The 16814-nt window shown below is 46.7% G+C and overlaps 1 protein-coding gene across 4 annotated transcripts in view; it reads left to right on the forward strand.

Moving 5' to 3' along the window:
• LOC135396814 (uncharacterized) overlaps positions 1–16814 on the forward strand; it is a 143133-nt gene that overhangs the window by 98674 nt on the left and 27645 nt on the right. For all 4 annotated transcript variants that reach the window (XM_064628009.1, XM_064628010.1, XM_064628007.1 and 1 more), the window contains one exon: positions 15642–15980. In XM_064628009.1, the coding sequence (XP_064484079.1) occupies positions 15677–15980 (304 nt within the window). In that variant the 5' untranslated portion in view covers positions 15642–15676. The remainder of the gene's footprint in view (positions 1–15641; positions 15981–16814) is intronic.

Genomic DNA, 16814 nt, shown 5'->3' on the forward strand with positions numbered 1-16814 from the left:
GACGTCCTCCACCCATTGTTCCTCGACTCGTACTTGTTTCTGCCGATGACTGGTACACAGACGACGGTTGACTTTTTACAGTGCTGATTTATGCGGTACATCGTCCCTGGTACAAAGATGGAGGACCCAGAACGGGGTCGACACGATTTCAACGCGTTGTCGATGTCAAGTAATATTGGGAGTAGACATTGAGATAAGCTATACAGGCAAGCTGGTACTTCATCACGGAAGAAAACCGAGACGCTACGGACGAAAAGGACAAAACACACACGACAGATCCACAGACACAGCAAAGAAGTTTATTGGGGCCAACCACCCGGCGGATGGTGGCAAGAGAGGCTGAGGATCTGTGTGTGTGTGTGTGTGTGTTTGTCCTTTCGTTCCGTGCCTCTCATTTTTCGAGCAATGTGTAACACGGTAATTTTGTCGTTTGTCGTAAGGTTCGTCACGAGTTGGTCTTTGCGTAGCAACAGTATCGCAGTACAGTATCGACGTGATGGAGTATCAAGTACAATTCAGTCAGCGAAATCCTTCTCAAGGACGGTATACAGACTGTACTGTCGTGGCCACTGTTAACCAATCTCCCGTTTCCGTGGCTTCGCTCCGATAAGCGCACGACTACCGGATAACAGTGAAAGTAGCAATGGACCCGTTGACCGTCACTTTAGGGGTGGTCGGTTGCAGGTATGGTGTTGTTTAGACAACACTTGTAAGAACAACGGCCAAAGCGCAATGAAAGAAGCCCCAGGAAGTCATTTAGGCAAGTCTCAGATAAGCAATCTTTCATTGCACTTCAGCTGTCACTTTTTTTCTTCTTCTTTCCTTTTTTTTTTTTTTTTGTTCACACGTGTCGTCAACAAGTGATACCATGCCAGCACCCGGCCATCCCCAAAATGACATTCGACCGGTCCAGTGCTGTTCTCACTGTTCCCCTATATTTATTTATTGACGTTTCGAGGCCTATACGGGCCTCATCCTCAGAATGAGGTTCTCCGGCGTCCGCTTTTCACTTAAATAGTGGTGCATATCAATCCGGCAGGGGGCCTGGATGTTTGTTCATGCAACATTGACCTGTCTTGATGTACCACGATTCGAGGTTCCTTCTAATCCCCCAACGGCCCTCACGTGCTAAGATATCGTACTGCAGCCAGATATTCGAGCGCCCACGACAGTACAAGCACAATAATCGGTGTGGTGCAATGGAATGCAGGAGAGAAGGAATGTCTTTATCACATCATCTTTGTTATTGTATGTGTTTAAGGAATAAATCTGTTCGAATGTTGCGAGGCGCCTCGGAAGGCAACTCTGTGCGACGGCGACATGGCGACATCCGTCCCTGCAGAGGCGACTTCCGGGTATCGCGACAGGGCGACCCAGCGCACAGCTTGAGGACGTCATATCTCAACAGTTATTATGCAACTCCTCCCGCGACGCCGTCATCATTTTCGCCCTTCTCGGCAACCAAGATCTAAATGACGCGAAAATAAAATAAAATAGAGAAATTAAAATAATTAGGCGGTTCTCTGCGTTAGAGAATTCGCCGAAGTTTTCGGTGCATAATTTACTTTGGTGAGTTAAATAAACGAGCAAATTGAACTAAAATAACTACACTAAAAGTTAAATGTAATTAACTTCATTTTATTAGTGAAGTTAATTAATTGTGCTGATTTAATTCACCGCCACATCAAACTACAACTCCAAAGCGTTACATGAAAATGGGTGTTGGTCACATAAACGATCGAAACTACTTCGGAAAGGGAATAAGCTACGGAGCACTCTAGTTTGTAGTTCAACGCGCGCCTCTTTTTTCTATTGCATTCACACGGGAAGTGTGTTTGGTCATTTGAAACGGGGGCTTGAAACAAACCCAGGTTCTAATGAGTATTTTCTGTTCGAGTTCGCATATAAATCGAAACCGCAACGAGCGAGCTACGAACAGTTCTCAACAGCCTCTACAACCAGATTGAGTCAATTGAGACGCTACAGCAGCAAGAGGGGGGACTCCAGGAAAATAAATTATACCGCGAAAAACATTGGGGGGCGCTGATAGCTCGTTAAGTTTACATAGCGCCCGTTATCAAGTCCCGTCTATATGCGCGTGTGTCACGTTGAGCATTAGCACTCGTTGAATTTACGCTCTCTTGCGTCTCAATCGCAACGTTTTGTTGCCAGCTTTTCTCTCTTATGACAGAGCAAACCTCAGTATCATTACGGTCTGTGAACGCAGGACGGCAACCACCTTCTCCCTGTAACCATGCTGTGCGCTTCAAGGCGCAGATGGTCTAAATCAGCACTTCGTGCACAACCACAAGGGACGTGCACGACCTTTCATTATCGCTTACGTCGCCTTCATCGACGTCAAGCGTGCCAGCAACACAGCTGTGTTTAGTATCTCGCGGCTGAATTGGCGCAGGATCTTGATGGTGCCACTTAATCGGCGAAGGCTTTTTACTCATTGTTTCGAGGACGACTGCCTCCTATCAACCGTTTCATTCGTGCACGTACAGCAAAAATTGTTCTTCCTGGCAATCGTGAAGCTGTCGAATATTGACCTGTCTTCTATAAATACATGATTGCACTGTTCCGCGTACTGTCGGGAGTGTGTGAGAAAAACTCCGTGTGTGCGGATTTCCGCGACGTCTACATACACATGCATGGCCCGTTGTTCTTAAAAGGGTTGTAGCACTTTAATAGACGTGATAGCTGCGTCACGAAAGAGTACTGCAAGGTATCGTGGAAGAAAGGATGATTTTCCTACGTGCGCTAGTTAGCGACGTAGGTGCCATTTACATGGGTGCGCTGGTGGCACACTGAGTCGGAGAGCTCTGAGATAGGGATCGGAACGATTCCACGCTTCCGTTTACACAGGCCGCTCCCAGCGGGTGGCAAAGAAGGGGTGAGACCGGAAAATGAGGAGGAAGTAGATGGATGTGACGTTCCCGTCATATTTGGGAAGTATATGACCTATAGTCACAAGTAACTAGTTTGAGAAATTTCTCTTTACAAACTAATTACATACTCTTCCTCGGAGAATAACTTTCAGCTCCATCTAGTTACTTAATTGCTTCAGTAACTATAGTTGCAGTAACGAATTACTTTCTTTCGTAATTGCGCGTGTTTCGCTATAATTGCGGCAACCGTTTATATTTTCTTTCACCGATGTTGCCAGCCGGTATTCATGGCTTATGTAAATGTCAGCCCTGAAAGAACGGAAACCGTCGCGTGACGCCGCAGTAACTATTTTGTTTTTGAAAGCCTTGATGCGGCGACCAAGCACATGAAAGATGGAAGGAAGGTGGTCGAAGCTCAGTGCTTATTTATTTATGGTGTCTTCGAGTTGCTTCTGATCGCTCCAGAGCGCTCCGGAGTGACGTTTCATCTTCGACTGGTCTAAACAGAGCACCCTCACTGCATTCGACTGGTTCATTTGGAGCGCTCTAGAGTGCTCTCGCCAACGCCGTCGGAGCAATTCTGAAATCTGGTTGGGTTCAGGTCACGTGACTGCGTCGGCTTCCGCTGAGTATTGTTTCTGTTCCGCCATGCCTGCCAAGTTCTGCGTTTTGCGTCGTCGTCGTCGTTTTGGCTACGGGGGAAAACCGGAAGTCACGTGAGTTAACATTCACTGTCCGCTCCTCGCTGCTCGAACATGCCGCGTTCGGCTTCTGCGCGCTACCTCCGACTCGGAGGTGTACGAGAGGCGCTCTGACCCGCTCCAGCTTGGAGTATTGGGACGACCAGTCCAAGACACCAGTATTTTATCCTTGGAGCCAGAGTACACTATTTGCTCGAAACAATTTCCTGTGATAACAATCTTTTGCCAGGATAGATAAACAGAACTTTACTCGCCACGAAGCAATGGGCGTGGAAATCTATAGAACGCCACCTATTTCAAGGAACTGGGTGCGCACCGAGGTGCTCCGAGCGACGACCCGATCCACCCATGAGAAGTGGACCGAGTCGGCGAGCGTTTGGGAGAGATCCGAGATGTTTACATGAGCGAACTGGGTTCGGTTCGTCCGAAGTGATCCAGTGTAAACGGTGCCACATAGACCTTCGAACACACCAACGCTTGGAGCTCTGACGCCAGAGGGCCGAAAGCGTTGGCCACCTAAACCACGTGATCTCTTCCACGGCTTTTTCACTGACGGTGGTTGCTGCCGTGCCCCTGGATTTTGTGAATGGAGAATTATGTGCCACCTAAAAAGGTATCGCTGTCCCTCTGTGATACCTTCCTATAGGTGGTATACAGGTGGCAGAGAATTCTTATACTTCGTCCTGTAACTATGCGCTGTTCCCCGAAACAAATTTCTTGCTGTCACGCGCTCTCTAACGAACCTGAGAGTCGCCGTGCGAAATGTTTTAATTAGTTTCTCAGCCAGTTATTTATTAAAGAAACAAGGGAAAGGGTGCAGGCTAGCTGGTATAGATCCATGAAGAAGACCGAGAGACACGGACACAGAAGACGACACACGTAGGTTCTCAGTTCTCAGTGGCACCTGAGAACCTACGTGTGTCGTCTTCTGTGTCCGTGTCTCTCGGTCTTCTTCATGGCAGTTACTTATTATCGAATATTTTGTTCGGCGCTTACGCCGCCGCTAGTTTTTTTTTTTTTTTTTTTTTCTGCCCAACAATCATGCCTCTAGTTCGAGAAAAAAACTTGTTGACTACAGTTTATTATATCTGGAAACAGTCCTCAATCATTTTTATGTCGGCTGAGCACCCTGGTGACGTCTACCAAGCTGCAGTAGTTCGTGCTGATACATCAGAGTGAAACGGAAATCGGAAGTGGACATGCCTTTCGTTTTTCTCGTTTATGTCACGCTTTCTTCCTCGTCACCTTTTCTTCGTCACGCTATGGTGAATGAAATTTTGCATATGACATCTGCACGAAACTCAGTGGAATAGAACTCGATAATAGAATCCTATAATCTCATAATAGAAATAGTAGATAATAGAAATCTCAAAATGAGTCGACTGCTTCGGCACTGAGTCGACATTCTATGCTTCTTCGGTTCAGGTTGTGTTGTTGAGATCGTGTGGGTGTTTTTATTTTGTTTTGTCTTTCAGTGGTGCATGTGAAAACGATTGTGGGTGGTTCGTATTTTTTCTTCCTTCTGGTGCTTTTTTCTTCGTCGTAAGAATAGCGGTGATGTGTGCATTATAAAACAATGCGCACGCAGTTGATTCACAACCTCGAAAATGCGTGTTTTCTTTTCTTTCCGTTTTGATCCCCCTCCGCAACCAGAGAGATTCTAGCACACAGAGATATCATCAAAATCCGACGGCGCGGTTTCGGTATGATAGATACAGGAAGCTCGGCACTCTCTTTCCCGTCGTCTGCTACGTGAAAAATATGATGATGCCGTGGGAGCTACCGCACGCCGCCCGTCTCGCTGGCGCCGACGAATCATTCCGAACGAACCTCGCAACCGCCTTCGTATAGCGTCATGATGGAAACCGAATCGGGCCGATTTGCTCCCCACTCCACTTGGGATGAGGTCTGAATGGGTCTTGTTAATCTGCAAGGACGCCGGATCAAATTAATGGCGACGAGATTCTCCGTGGAGGAGAACAAGGAATGAATAACAGACGAGGGTTCTGACAGTGACCCTGTCTTGTCAAGCCTTTCGTTTGCACCAGAATGGGGGACTCTGTGTTGCTTAGTTCTTGGGAAGGTACAATCGTGGCCACTGTGCAGGAGGCGCCTGCTGGTACAATAACATCTGTTAGTGGCATATTTTGATGTTCGTGTTGGGCAGAATTCAGAGCGAAGGAATTTGTTGAAGGCACTTGATTGATTTGTTGACGAAGTCGAGAAAAACTTTCTTTAATGTACACCACGTACACTATGTTACAGTATTTATTATCACTTCGAGATTGGTTGTTGATGCAAATGTTGTTGTGATTGAATGCAAATGAAAGTGTAATTTTTTTTTTTTTTTTTTTGCTTATTGGCGTAGTTGCTTCTGGTTTTGGTGGTTCACGGAAATGTCCGTTGTTATTACATATTATTTGCGCGTAATGATTGCGGTATTTATTATTCTTTCTCTATGTACTTTTTCCCCCTTATTTTCTCATACGCAACCCCTGCAACCAATCATGTCGTATTTGACCAAATGAAGAGCTCGCACAACTGTCGCTTCCGTAACCTGTGAACTGAACCCAGGCAGGGACAACAGCAATGTGCTCTGCCTCTTATCACGATGAACGTGAAAGTCCTTTCTGTCACACCTTCGTGTCTTTCGTCCTTTTCTCTGTTGTACGAATTGAATTGAATCGAATCGAAAATGTATTTCCCACCCCTTACAAAGAAGAACGATACCGATTCATTTCGAGGTCGCGCTTTCGCAATGCGAAAATGAATGCCGCTCTAGGCTGAATTTTTGCAGCCTGGTTTGTTATTTAGTTTCCGTTTCGGAATCACCTTAGATCGTTGTGAATGTGACTCGCATGAAAGCCTTGTTTTACATTATCTGCCTTTATAAGCTGCTTGCGTTCGGCCTTCTTATGCGCTTTTGCTTCAAGGTGCGGCTGAGGCAGAGCCAACGACGCGAACATAATCTTTCGGAGAAATCTGCGCAAACGACGACGTCGTACAGAGAGACGGCGGGGACAACGCCTTGTAAGTTGTCGCCGTTAATTTCTTCTTCTGCGACATTCTTCTCTTTCGTAAACATGATACTTTGGTGAGAATGGAACGAACAAAAAACGGCGACTAATCAACCCGGAAGACATCAGCCTTCTTTCTTCTTCGTTACTTCAAGGCCTCGAAGACGACATTATGAATCTCGCCTTCCCCCTTTTTCTTTTTTTAATCTTTCACTGCGCTGAGATATGCCAAGCGAGCATTTTATTCGTCTTTCTTTCGTTTCGTACGGAGTACCGTAAATGACTTTAGCTTCGTTTGTTGTTTTTCGTCGAAGTTCTTGTTTAGTTGACGGGTCGGAGACGTCAGACTGGCGCAGGCATGTTAATGAGCAAATTGGAGTCTCTTGCGGGGGAACTTTTGCGACTGTTCTGGAGAGTAGTCAGAATGGCTCACGCATTTCTATAGCCGTGAAAATCTCGCGTATACCTCGCGCGACAGTGGCTCTCCGAACACGTGCGAACGAAACGTATAGTGACTCGGAAATACGGTATATACGCGGTATAGAGTGACGAAATTTGACATAAAGGAAGTGTGATGGACGGAGAAGTAAAAAAAAAAAAAAAAGAAAGAAAACGGCCGTAATGAGAGTCTCCTATCTTGCAAAGTGCCATCCTCTTTGGGATTGTTGGTTTGAAATATAGCTGCGAGACACACAGAGAGAGAAAAGAGGGGGCATTTAAAAGCTGTCGGAAGCACGTACTCAAAACTCGGACGAAGGCCTACGGGTGACATCGGTAACATAACGTTTTAGCCGGCGGCCATTTTCGAGATATAAGGCAATGCTAGAATTAGTCGAAAGTTAAAAGCTCAAATTAATTGCATGGCGCGGACTATTCGTTCCTTTTCTTTCCTTCGCCAATCAAGTTGTCGTGTATGAGTGTGATCACGCATCTGAGAGAGGGAGAGAGATTTACAAAACGGGATCATCTTCACTATAGCATAATAGTCGATGGAACAAGCGCGTAATCGCTGTAACAAGCACTGCTGCGTTTACGGTTGCGCTTGCGTGTTACGTCCGCTGACAGCGAATCATTGCAACGGAACATCCGTCATGATGGAACGAAGGGACTCGCTGATTCACATTACAGCGTTTACGGCTGCGTACCTTCGTTCCATCCTGAAGGATGTTCCGCTGCAATGATTCGCTGTCAGCGGACGTAACACGCAAGCGCAACCGCAAACGCAGCAGTGTGAATGAAGCTTAATCGCTCTGACGAAGGGCTCACCTAAACGTGGTTTTTCCGTACGTTCATTTTCGGAAAGCAATAGTAACCATGCAACAATCAGAATAACAATTCTCGAAAAAACATGCCATTATGCAGTGATGGGCAGCGACTACTTCTTTAGTATAGTTTATAACTACTGACTACACTAGTTCAGCTACATCTTTGCAGCGATAGTTGCAGCTATTTTTTTATATATTTTTCCGCTTTTGGTTATTATTAGCTTTCCATGTGCGTAGAAACTGCACCAAGCCGCCCCAGGAGCGGCAAATGGGGTGTATAGCTCTCAGGATATAACGATTTCCTCGGTGTCTCGTCTGGTCAAGTTTTATCCAGGTCAAGTGTACTATCACTGACAAGATGAAAACCAATCCGTTCATTCGACCGCAGCATATAAGTATCGCAGTATGCGATTTCAAAAATCGCGACCGTGCGCAACGGTGGCAATGCCCGCAACTAGCCGATTTGACGTCATTACGGTACAGCCCGCTGATTGGTTTAGAGAAGTGTCGTCTGCTACGCAGGGAGAGAGCCCCCTCCCCCCCCCCCCCCCCCCACCTCCTAGGAAAAAAGAAAGCGGAAAGCGCCGACATCGTTTGGAGCGCGGTCACCATAATGACATCACCGGTGACGTTTTGCTTCATCCTCCTCCTCCTCGTTTAACCCTGCAGTGCGAGTTGAGCAGGAACGTGCGCGTCCTTGTTCGGGTGCGTTTTTTTCTGTGAAACATATTTCAGAGAATTTTTTCGTGTTAGTTATCAAGTAAGGTCCTTTAACTAATGTACCGTAGTTAGCCACAGGGAAACTAAGTTTAACTCCAGTAATTGGAGCTAGATTCCTGCTAATAGTTCCTGCTTTCTAACTACCATGCAGCAGTTTAGCTATGAAGTTAACTATTGCCACCTGTGGCATGGCATGTTAGGTTAGGTTGGGTTGGGTTGGGTTAGGTTAGGTGTGAAGTTCACTACCGCCAGCAGCGGCATGGCCGTGTGGGAAAAAGAATCCGCTAGCTGGTGGTAGGCAAGGTCGCGCTGAAGGCCGGGAAGTGGTAGGATTCGAACCCACCACCTCCGGCCCAGTCTTCAGCGCGACCTTGGCTACCACCAGCTAGCGGATTCTTTTTCCCAGACGGCCATGCCGCTGCTGGCGGTAGTTAACTTCTAACCCAACCCAACCCAACCCAACCCAACCTACCCTACCCTACCCTACCCTACCCTACCCTACCGCATGGTATAGCAAAAAAGCAGAAACTATCTGCAGGAATGAAGCTTCAATTACTAGTTAAACTTAGTTTTCCCTCGTTGTCCTGCAGGCGAATGTCTGCACAGTTCCCCCAAAAGTTGGCCGAGGACATATGCTAACCCCCTATCCCTCCCACTCGTTCCTGCTGTCCTCTCTCCATCTGTCCACGTCTGTACGCCGCTCATAAACGTAGTTGCTTCGCGGCACATGGAATAAAAGCTACTGCCCATCACTTCCGTTATGGTCACTCAAGAGAATGAAGTGGCATGGGGGGTTATCTCCTAGGCCAGTTGTGGTGGTGGTGGTTGTAGTGGCAGTGGGCCTGAGGAGGAATGAGGAGAGGAAGTTCATTCTCCCACCCTCCTCTCCAATTCGATGACTCATCGTGGACTCGCTCGACCTAAAGAGGGTGAGGGAGTCGGAACGCTTGGTGGCTTGGTCATCCGGCGGGCATTCCTCTGTGTTGTTGTTGTCTCACCTGCCTTGGCATAAAACATCTTCTGGGCTTCTCTGGAAGTATTGTGTTTCTTCTTCTTCTTCTTCTTTTTTTTTTCTCTCTCTGTGCCTACGTCTGGCTCTTATGCATGCTGTGGAATATATTTCGCGCATTCGTTGGCAGGCTGTTCCAGGAAGAGGGAATGTGTTGCATGAATAATCTTGAGCTGCCAGTCTTTTCTTGTTATTGAAGCTCATGGACGGCGGGGTGACGAATCCATTGCAATTGCCTACACCGATGAGGGGGGCCCAAACTAAATAGCGTTTTATCCGGTGTATAACGCGCATCCCCGAAAATTATCGGAATTTGGAATGATGTCCTATGTGTAACGCGCATTGATGCATAGCGCGCACCAGGGGGCTGGAGAGACCGGCATTAATAGCGCGCACAAACTCTAAACCCCACACCACGGTAATCAAAGCCCGTACAAGTAAGTAATTTTTATCGCGGACCCGGTATTTATACAAGACTTCCATTAGTCCGATCTGACAGATTCGGTGCGTGTAGACTTCGGTTCCAACATGGTACATGAACGATTTGCGCCTCTGTCACGTGTCCCAGCCAAGGAGACGACAACTTCTCGGTCTTCCAGGACAAAAAACTCTGCTGCATAACGCGCAACCGGTATATAGTAACGCGCACTTCCTCTTCGGGACACATTTTACATACACCAGAAATGCGGTACTTAGTGCCCCGAAATCTGTTGAAATGAATGTGGTTTCCAAAAAGGCAAAGGTCACCGGCACCAGAATTCGAACCTCTCATATTTTGAAGCACTGTCTCAAAGACGACGAACTACAACACGGGTGTACCTGGAAATAAAGTGATCGAATTCCCCGCTGCAAAATAAACTACTGGAAATAAACGTTATTTGACTATAAAATGCGCAGTCGCGCGCGGGAAATTGCCAACAGCGAACTTGGACTAACCTGAACAGAAAAATGCAAACACCAAACTCGGACTAACCTAATAATAAACTAACCAACGTGGTGTTCCGTCGTGTCTGCGTCGTGTCGTCGTGTCTGCGTCGTGTTCCGGGAATGTCGAGGTCCGCCCCTACAACACTACCAACACTTGCGCTAACCATTTCTTTCCCTTTTTTTTTCTTGCATTTTTTCCGCACATTCAGGTGCCAGACGCAATGGGATGTGCCTTCCCAATGTGGGGAATGTGCCTTCCCAAGCAGCACAAGACGTGCTGTAGACTGGGAGGTGGTATGTTCGAATCTTACCTCTGGCTGTGCTGTCTGATATTTTCCCTGGGTTTTCCGGCATACCTTCCAGATGGATGTTGGCACAGTACCCCTTGAAGTCGGCCCAGGACGCATACTAACCCCCCTGTCTCCATCTCCTTGCTGCTGTCCCCTCTCCAACTGTCCACATCTGTGTGCCGCTCATAGCCACAGTTGCTTCGCGGCACCAACACTGAATAAAAAAAAGACCATCTTGTCCCAATATTGGCTTGATATCGTCAATACTGGTTCAGTATTGAACCGATGTTGGATCAGCATCGCCAATATTGGACCAATGCTTGGGTCACATAATTTATGGAATGTACAGACGGATTACTTGCCAGTTGCCACGTTGAATACTTATGTTGTGTTCCCAGTTTAAAACCTGACGGATATATCTTTGGGAACTGTTTGAGTTACGTTTGTTGCAACTATAGTGCTATCTTTCTAAAAGTGTGCGCGCTAAAAACGTAAAGCAAAAAAAGGTAGTTTCAGAACCAATGTAAGTCCCGTGCTGGGTACATACAAAAGGACGACATACACAGAGACAGGTCCAAAACACCACATGGATCCCGCAACGCAGAACACCAGTTCGTGGCACCCAAAACGGAAAAGAAACTTTTGTTGGCTTCATAGATGGACCACCGCTGAAGCTATGCTGTTTTTAGTGGACCAATTGATGCGTGACATCACCCTCCTTCTGGTACGGTGACTTTCGGGTTAAAAACTTGTGTACTATAGTGCAGTCATCAGTATGTTGCATCATTTTCGTTATATATTCCGTGGTTTTGCACTAAGATTCTCATTTGCTGAAGTTCTCACCATTACATGAGAACGCATCCTGAAATGTGACCTTCTGACACATTAATTACGTCGAATACTTATCCCGGAGTTTGTATCTACTACGACGAGTTGCTTATAAGCGGATACACAGATGTTTCGAAGTCAGAACTTTCACAGATGATTCCAAAGCAGCTGCAGAGGCACTGGCATAAATCTGTTTCACGGTGCGAGCATGATACCTGTAACTGGTGTCATGGTTACTTCCGGGGAATGGAGTAAAGTGGAACTTTTACTCCAAAAAGGAAGTGTTCTAAGGGACAAACCATTTACTTCCGTAAAAGGAGTTATGACGACGCCATTTTTTTCTCTCAGCGTGATACATGTGTCAGACGTACAGGCGCGAAAGAAAAATTCATTCAGTACCGTCAGTCGAGTTAGATCTGACGAACGAGGAACTCCAGAGTGATCGCGGCAGGGACACACTAGATTGAGTTATGACACTATTACAGTGGGGCAAATCAACGCTGGGCCTTGACCGCATTTCCGGGGTCCCTCCTTGTACACACGCCGTGTGGTTGGCAGAGTTACAGCGGCAAGAGCCGAGAATATCAACCGGCTCTCTCTCATTCATTCGCAGCGCTTATGTTTGTCTACGCACAAGGTTACTCAGATGCCATGAGATTGTGTGGTGTTCATGCTTCCGGCCCGTGAAAACTTTTCTCTCTTGGCAATGGGACGAGGAAGAGAGACACTGCGCCTATAGACATTGCGAAAAAACGTCCATGTTTAGTGATTCCGTTCACGCCCTGTCTGTCAGTCGGTGTTGCTGAAAAGCGTAATCCCAACTCGCAAACACGAATCAATCAGATGGCTATCGACCAGTTTTAAGCGCGCGTTTACGGAGCGGACAGAGATGGCTACGTGTAATAAAGCATTATTGGCTTTTGAACGCAAATCTGGTACGTTTCCAGTCTCACGCTGGCATTGCAATAAGTGATTTTTTTTTTAATTGCTGAATTTGTATTTGGATTCTAATGTAACTTGCATAGATGACGTTTTATACACCCAAAAGGATGGTGTTTTCATATGTTCGTCTGTTGCACCGTCTTATCTGAAATCTATTTAGGTTGCCTCGACTCTCATTTAAGTGCTTTTGTAAATTCGTGTTTGCCTGACACTGTTTTGGTGGCTAGATACGTTGATGATCTGATATGTATGTCTCGTTCCCGATCCTGCTTGGTAGATCTGCAACGTGTGGCTCGTGAATCGGCCCCCGAATTAACATTTACGGAAGAGCATCCTACCGACGGGAAGTTGAAGTTTTTAGATTTGACCTTACACTTCAAAGGTGGGTTATGCTAGGAATATGGTGCATCAAGTAAAAAACCCCTTCTGCCAAGAAGGAGTTTCCATTCTAAGTTGGTGAAAAATAGTCATAGCTGCCGCTTTGCGAGCCAAAAACGTAACACGTGGACACACGAGGTGACGTTGCGACTTGTTCACGTGGCGAAGGAGGAAGAGAAAGCATTCAGCATTCCTTTTCTAAGGGATGCTGACCAACAACTTAACTCTGACCTAACCTGACCTAACCAACACTGAATTCTGCCTCACTAAAGGGAGTTATTGTCAGTCAAACAGTCATTACATCACCAACTAACGTTTGTAAAAAAAATAAAATAAAAATAAACTTTGATCTCGGTTCCAAGTTAACCAGCGCTCAGACACGCAACAAAGATGGCGACGTCATAGGGCTTCGATACAACCTGGCAATACGGAATAGGCATAAAGGACAAATAAAGAGAGAAAAGGTGCAAGATTGGCATGATTTTACTCTTTGCTCAAGGGCAACGCTGCAAATAAAATGTCTGACCGTCCATTTGTGTTGTTGCACATGGCCGGTATACTGTAGTGTTCTTTTTCATTCCGTTACCTTAAAAGTGGGCACGCCCGACTCTCCTTCAATTTCGCCTACCCCGTTAGAGGTGCTTGTAGAATGAACGAACGGATAAAATAAAAGCACATTTGCATATCTTTTTCCGAGTGAGCGATTACAGACTATGTATCTCTGAGGGGGAATGAAAGCACTAATCCGCACTCCACGTATACAATGTGGGCGTCCAACGGGCGGAAGCACGACTTTCGACGGTAGCCGAACCGATGCAGCCGATATTACCGAGAGACAGAAATCGAGGTAACCTTATTTACTACGTGCTTTCCACCTTTTCTTTCGTTTTCCCCGTAAGTGCGAAACGGATCACTTGTGGCGCACATGCTCGAGAGCACCAGCGGCATGGCCGAGTGGGCTAAGGCGTCCGCTCGTTGGTGGTAACCAAGGTCGTGCTGAAGACTGGGAGGTGGTGGGTTCGAATCCTACCGCCGGCTGTGCTGTCTGAGGTTTTCCCTGGGTTTTCCGAAGACTTTCCAGACGAATGTCGGCACAGTTCCCCCTGAAGTCGGCCCAGGACGCATACTAACCCCCCTGTCCCCCACTCCTTCCTGCTATCCTCTCTCCGTCTGTCCACATCTGTACGTCGCTCATAGCCACAGTTGCTTCGCGGCGCTAACACCCAATCAAAAAAAAAAAAAAAAACATGCTCGAGAGCAAAAAGTGGCGGAGAAAGGAATGCAACAAGGATCAAGAAACGCGTACGAATTGAAACTTTTCGATGCTGTTAAATGAATGTGTCAGTGTTGGGGGGAGGGGGGGGGACTGTGAACTGTTGCAATGCTAAAGTCGCCGGAGCCAGGAAAGTACCGCCGGTATCCAAATCGGTTTCTCTTTGCCGCAGCGCCTGTACACTCTAAGAGAAAAAGGAGTAAAATTGGGAGTAATTGCAGTCTCTAGTCCCCTTGACCAGTGGTTCCCAAAGTCCCCGGGGGTCCCCGAGAGTGTTCGTGGGGGTCCACGACGATCGAAGACAGCCTAAAGACCGTATTGGCGAGTGCTGGTCACGTCATCCGTGAGGGCGATGATATTGATATATGACTATATATGATACTATAGAAGGCAGACTTATACCAAATTCTCATTTCCTGCATGGCGGTGCCTTGTTTGTTTGTTTTTCCTTTTCTTTCTTCACATCCCTTACTTATGTCAACATGAATCGTACTTAGCGGGGGTCCTCGAATGGATTCTCAGTGGGTTTGGGGGTCCGAGGCAACGAGAAGTTTGGGAAACGCTGCCCTAGCTAGACTGCAATTACTCCCCATTTTAGTCCCCTAACCCCGACATTTACTCCCCCAGTACTGTAAATTGTCACTCAACTTCGCAAATGGTCTTCCGAATGCAACTGTCTACGTAAATATGTGCTTTTGGTCAGTTGGATGGCATAAGGCTGTATAACTCACCAAACTTAGCGATTTTCCAACCACATATAATAAGAAACAGTTACCGCTTCTTTCTTCACAAATTGTGCCCTATGTATGTCGAAAGATTTTATATCACTCGACAATACACGGTTGACGGTTTGATTCAAAGTATTTTCATGCATGCACACGAATTGTGTGCCTGGGACTCTTAGAACAGAGCGTGAAATGCAGTCTCCACACTGTGACATTCATTTACTCCCGTGCTTTTACTCCCGAAAGGGACCATTTTTGGTGGCAATACATTTAGTCCCCAAAAGGAGTAAAACTACTCGTATTTTTCTTAGAGTGTAGGACAAAGCCTGGCCGACAGAGCACAGGATGTCTTGCGTAGATCCTGCGGTACTTTCAGTGTTTGAGAGAGTTAAGTTGGACTAAGGTTTCTGGAAGTTAAAAAGTAACCACAATATGGGGAGCCACACAAGCAATCTTGTTCTCCGGCGGCCATACTTGGTCCAGCGCGGCACGGCTACAAAGAGAAGAAACGATTACTTTACGTACCGGGCTCCTAGGGCTCTAGTTGATGCCAGGAATGTGGACAAGAGTTCCGACATCACATTGGTTTTCATTGGTGACGTCGCCTCGAATTGCCTCTTATTAAGAGTGACTGACTACCTCTGTTTATAAGTGGACATTGTCTTCCAATTTCAGGGCCTCCCGTGGACATCAGCAGCTCCCTGCTGGACATGTATGACACCCTAGTGGCACAGACACGCTCTAAAGATGGCGGAGCGGCCCCTGCGTCACAGGGATCCCATACGGCCTCCAAAGAGCACCTCAGTCCTCCTACGCCCCTGTCTCAGCTGAAGCGATCGTATACCCACCCGAAGCCGACCTCGTTGAGGGACAAGCTCGCCCGTCGGCCCCTGAGCACGAGTTCTGAGTCTTCCTCGACGTGTTCCTCGTCTTCGTCGTCTTCGTCGTTGCACCCCAGGAACGATTTAGATGTGAAGAAGTCTTACCTGGCCAGCATTGAATCGCTAGATCAAGGTAAGACATGTCCACACAGACTGCGTGCCGCCCCATGCATTTTTACAGCGGTATCCTTGCCCCCTTTCTTTGTTCAGCGCATTAAACAATATTTAAAATTGTTCCTCTCATGTACCATGGCTCCTGCATTACTAATCATCATGCGCCCAGTCTCATACTAATATCATCACTTACATATACAATCACGTATCTCGTTTTCGTACATGCATTCATGTCGGCTCGCTTCACTTTCACGTAACTTCACCAAATAACTTAAGCTTGCATCGTCATACTCACACTCGCAGCCAGAATTCGAGGTAACTCGTTACTGTAACTAAGTTCCTTTTTTTTGGTAACTTGTATTGTAACTTAACTCGGTACTTTTGCGCCGTGTTAACGTTCAGAGGAACTCGTTTCTTTTTCAGGTAACTTTACCAAAGTAACTTAAGTTAAGTTCCAAGTTACTTTTTACTGGCTTTTCACTTACGTCCACATGTTTTCTTGCTTTCTCTCCAGTTCCTTCATGGCATTTTTTGCCATAAAAGGCGTTATTCTATCAATGACAGTATTTTGGACAGGAAGTAAGAACCGCTTCCATTTAAATGAAGCTGAACCATGGTGCGCCCATAGGGAGTAAGATGCAAAGCGTTCGAATAGACCTCTACCAAAGAAACGTCATCATGACATTGGTAGACAGACTGAAACCGAAACAAATCGGAAGGAGAGGGCTGGGTTCCACGAACCGGCACTTGTTCGCTGCCTTCCATTGAAAGAAAAGCAGGACCGAGGGTCGCGTCCCTTTAAGGGACCATATCATAATCCCACCAAGACCGTGGCCTTCGGGCTCGACCTTGT

The sequence above is a fragment of the Ornithodoros turicata genome, chromosome 6 (genome assembly GCF_037126465.1).
Source record: "Ornithodoros turicata isolate Travis chromosome 6, ASM3712646v1, whole genome shotgun sequence".
Classification (NCBI taxonomy): Eukaryota; Metazoa; Arthropoda; class Arachnida; order Ixodida; family Argasidae; genus Ornithodoros; species Ornithodoros turicata.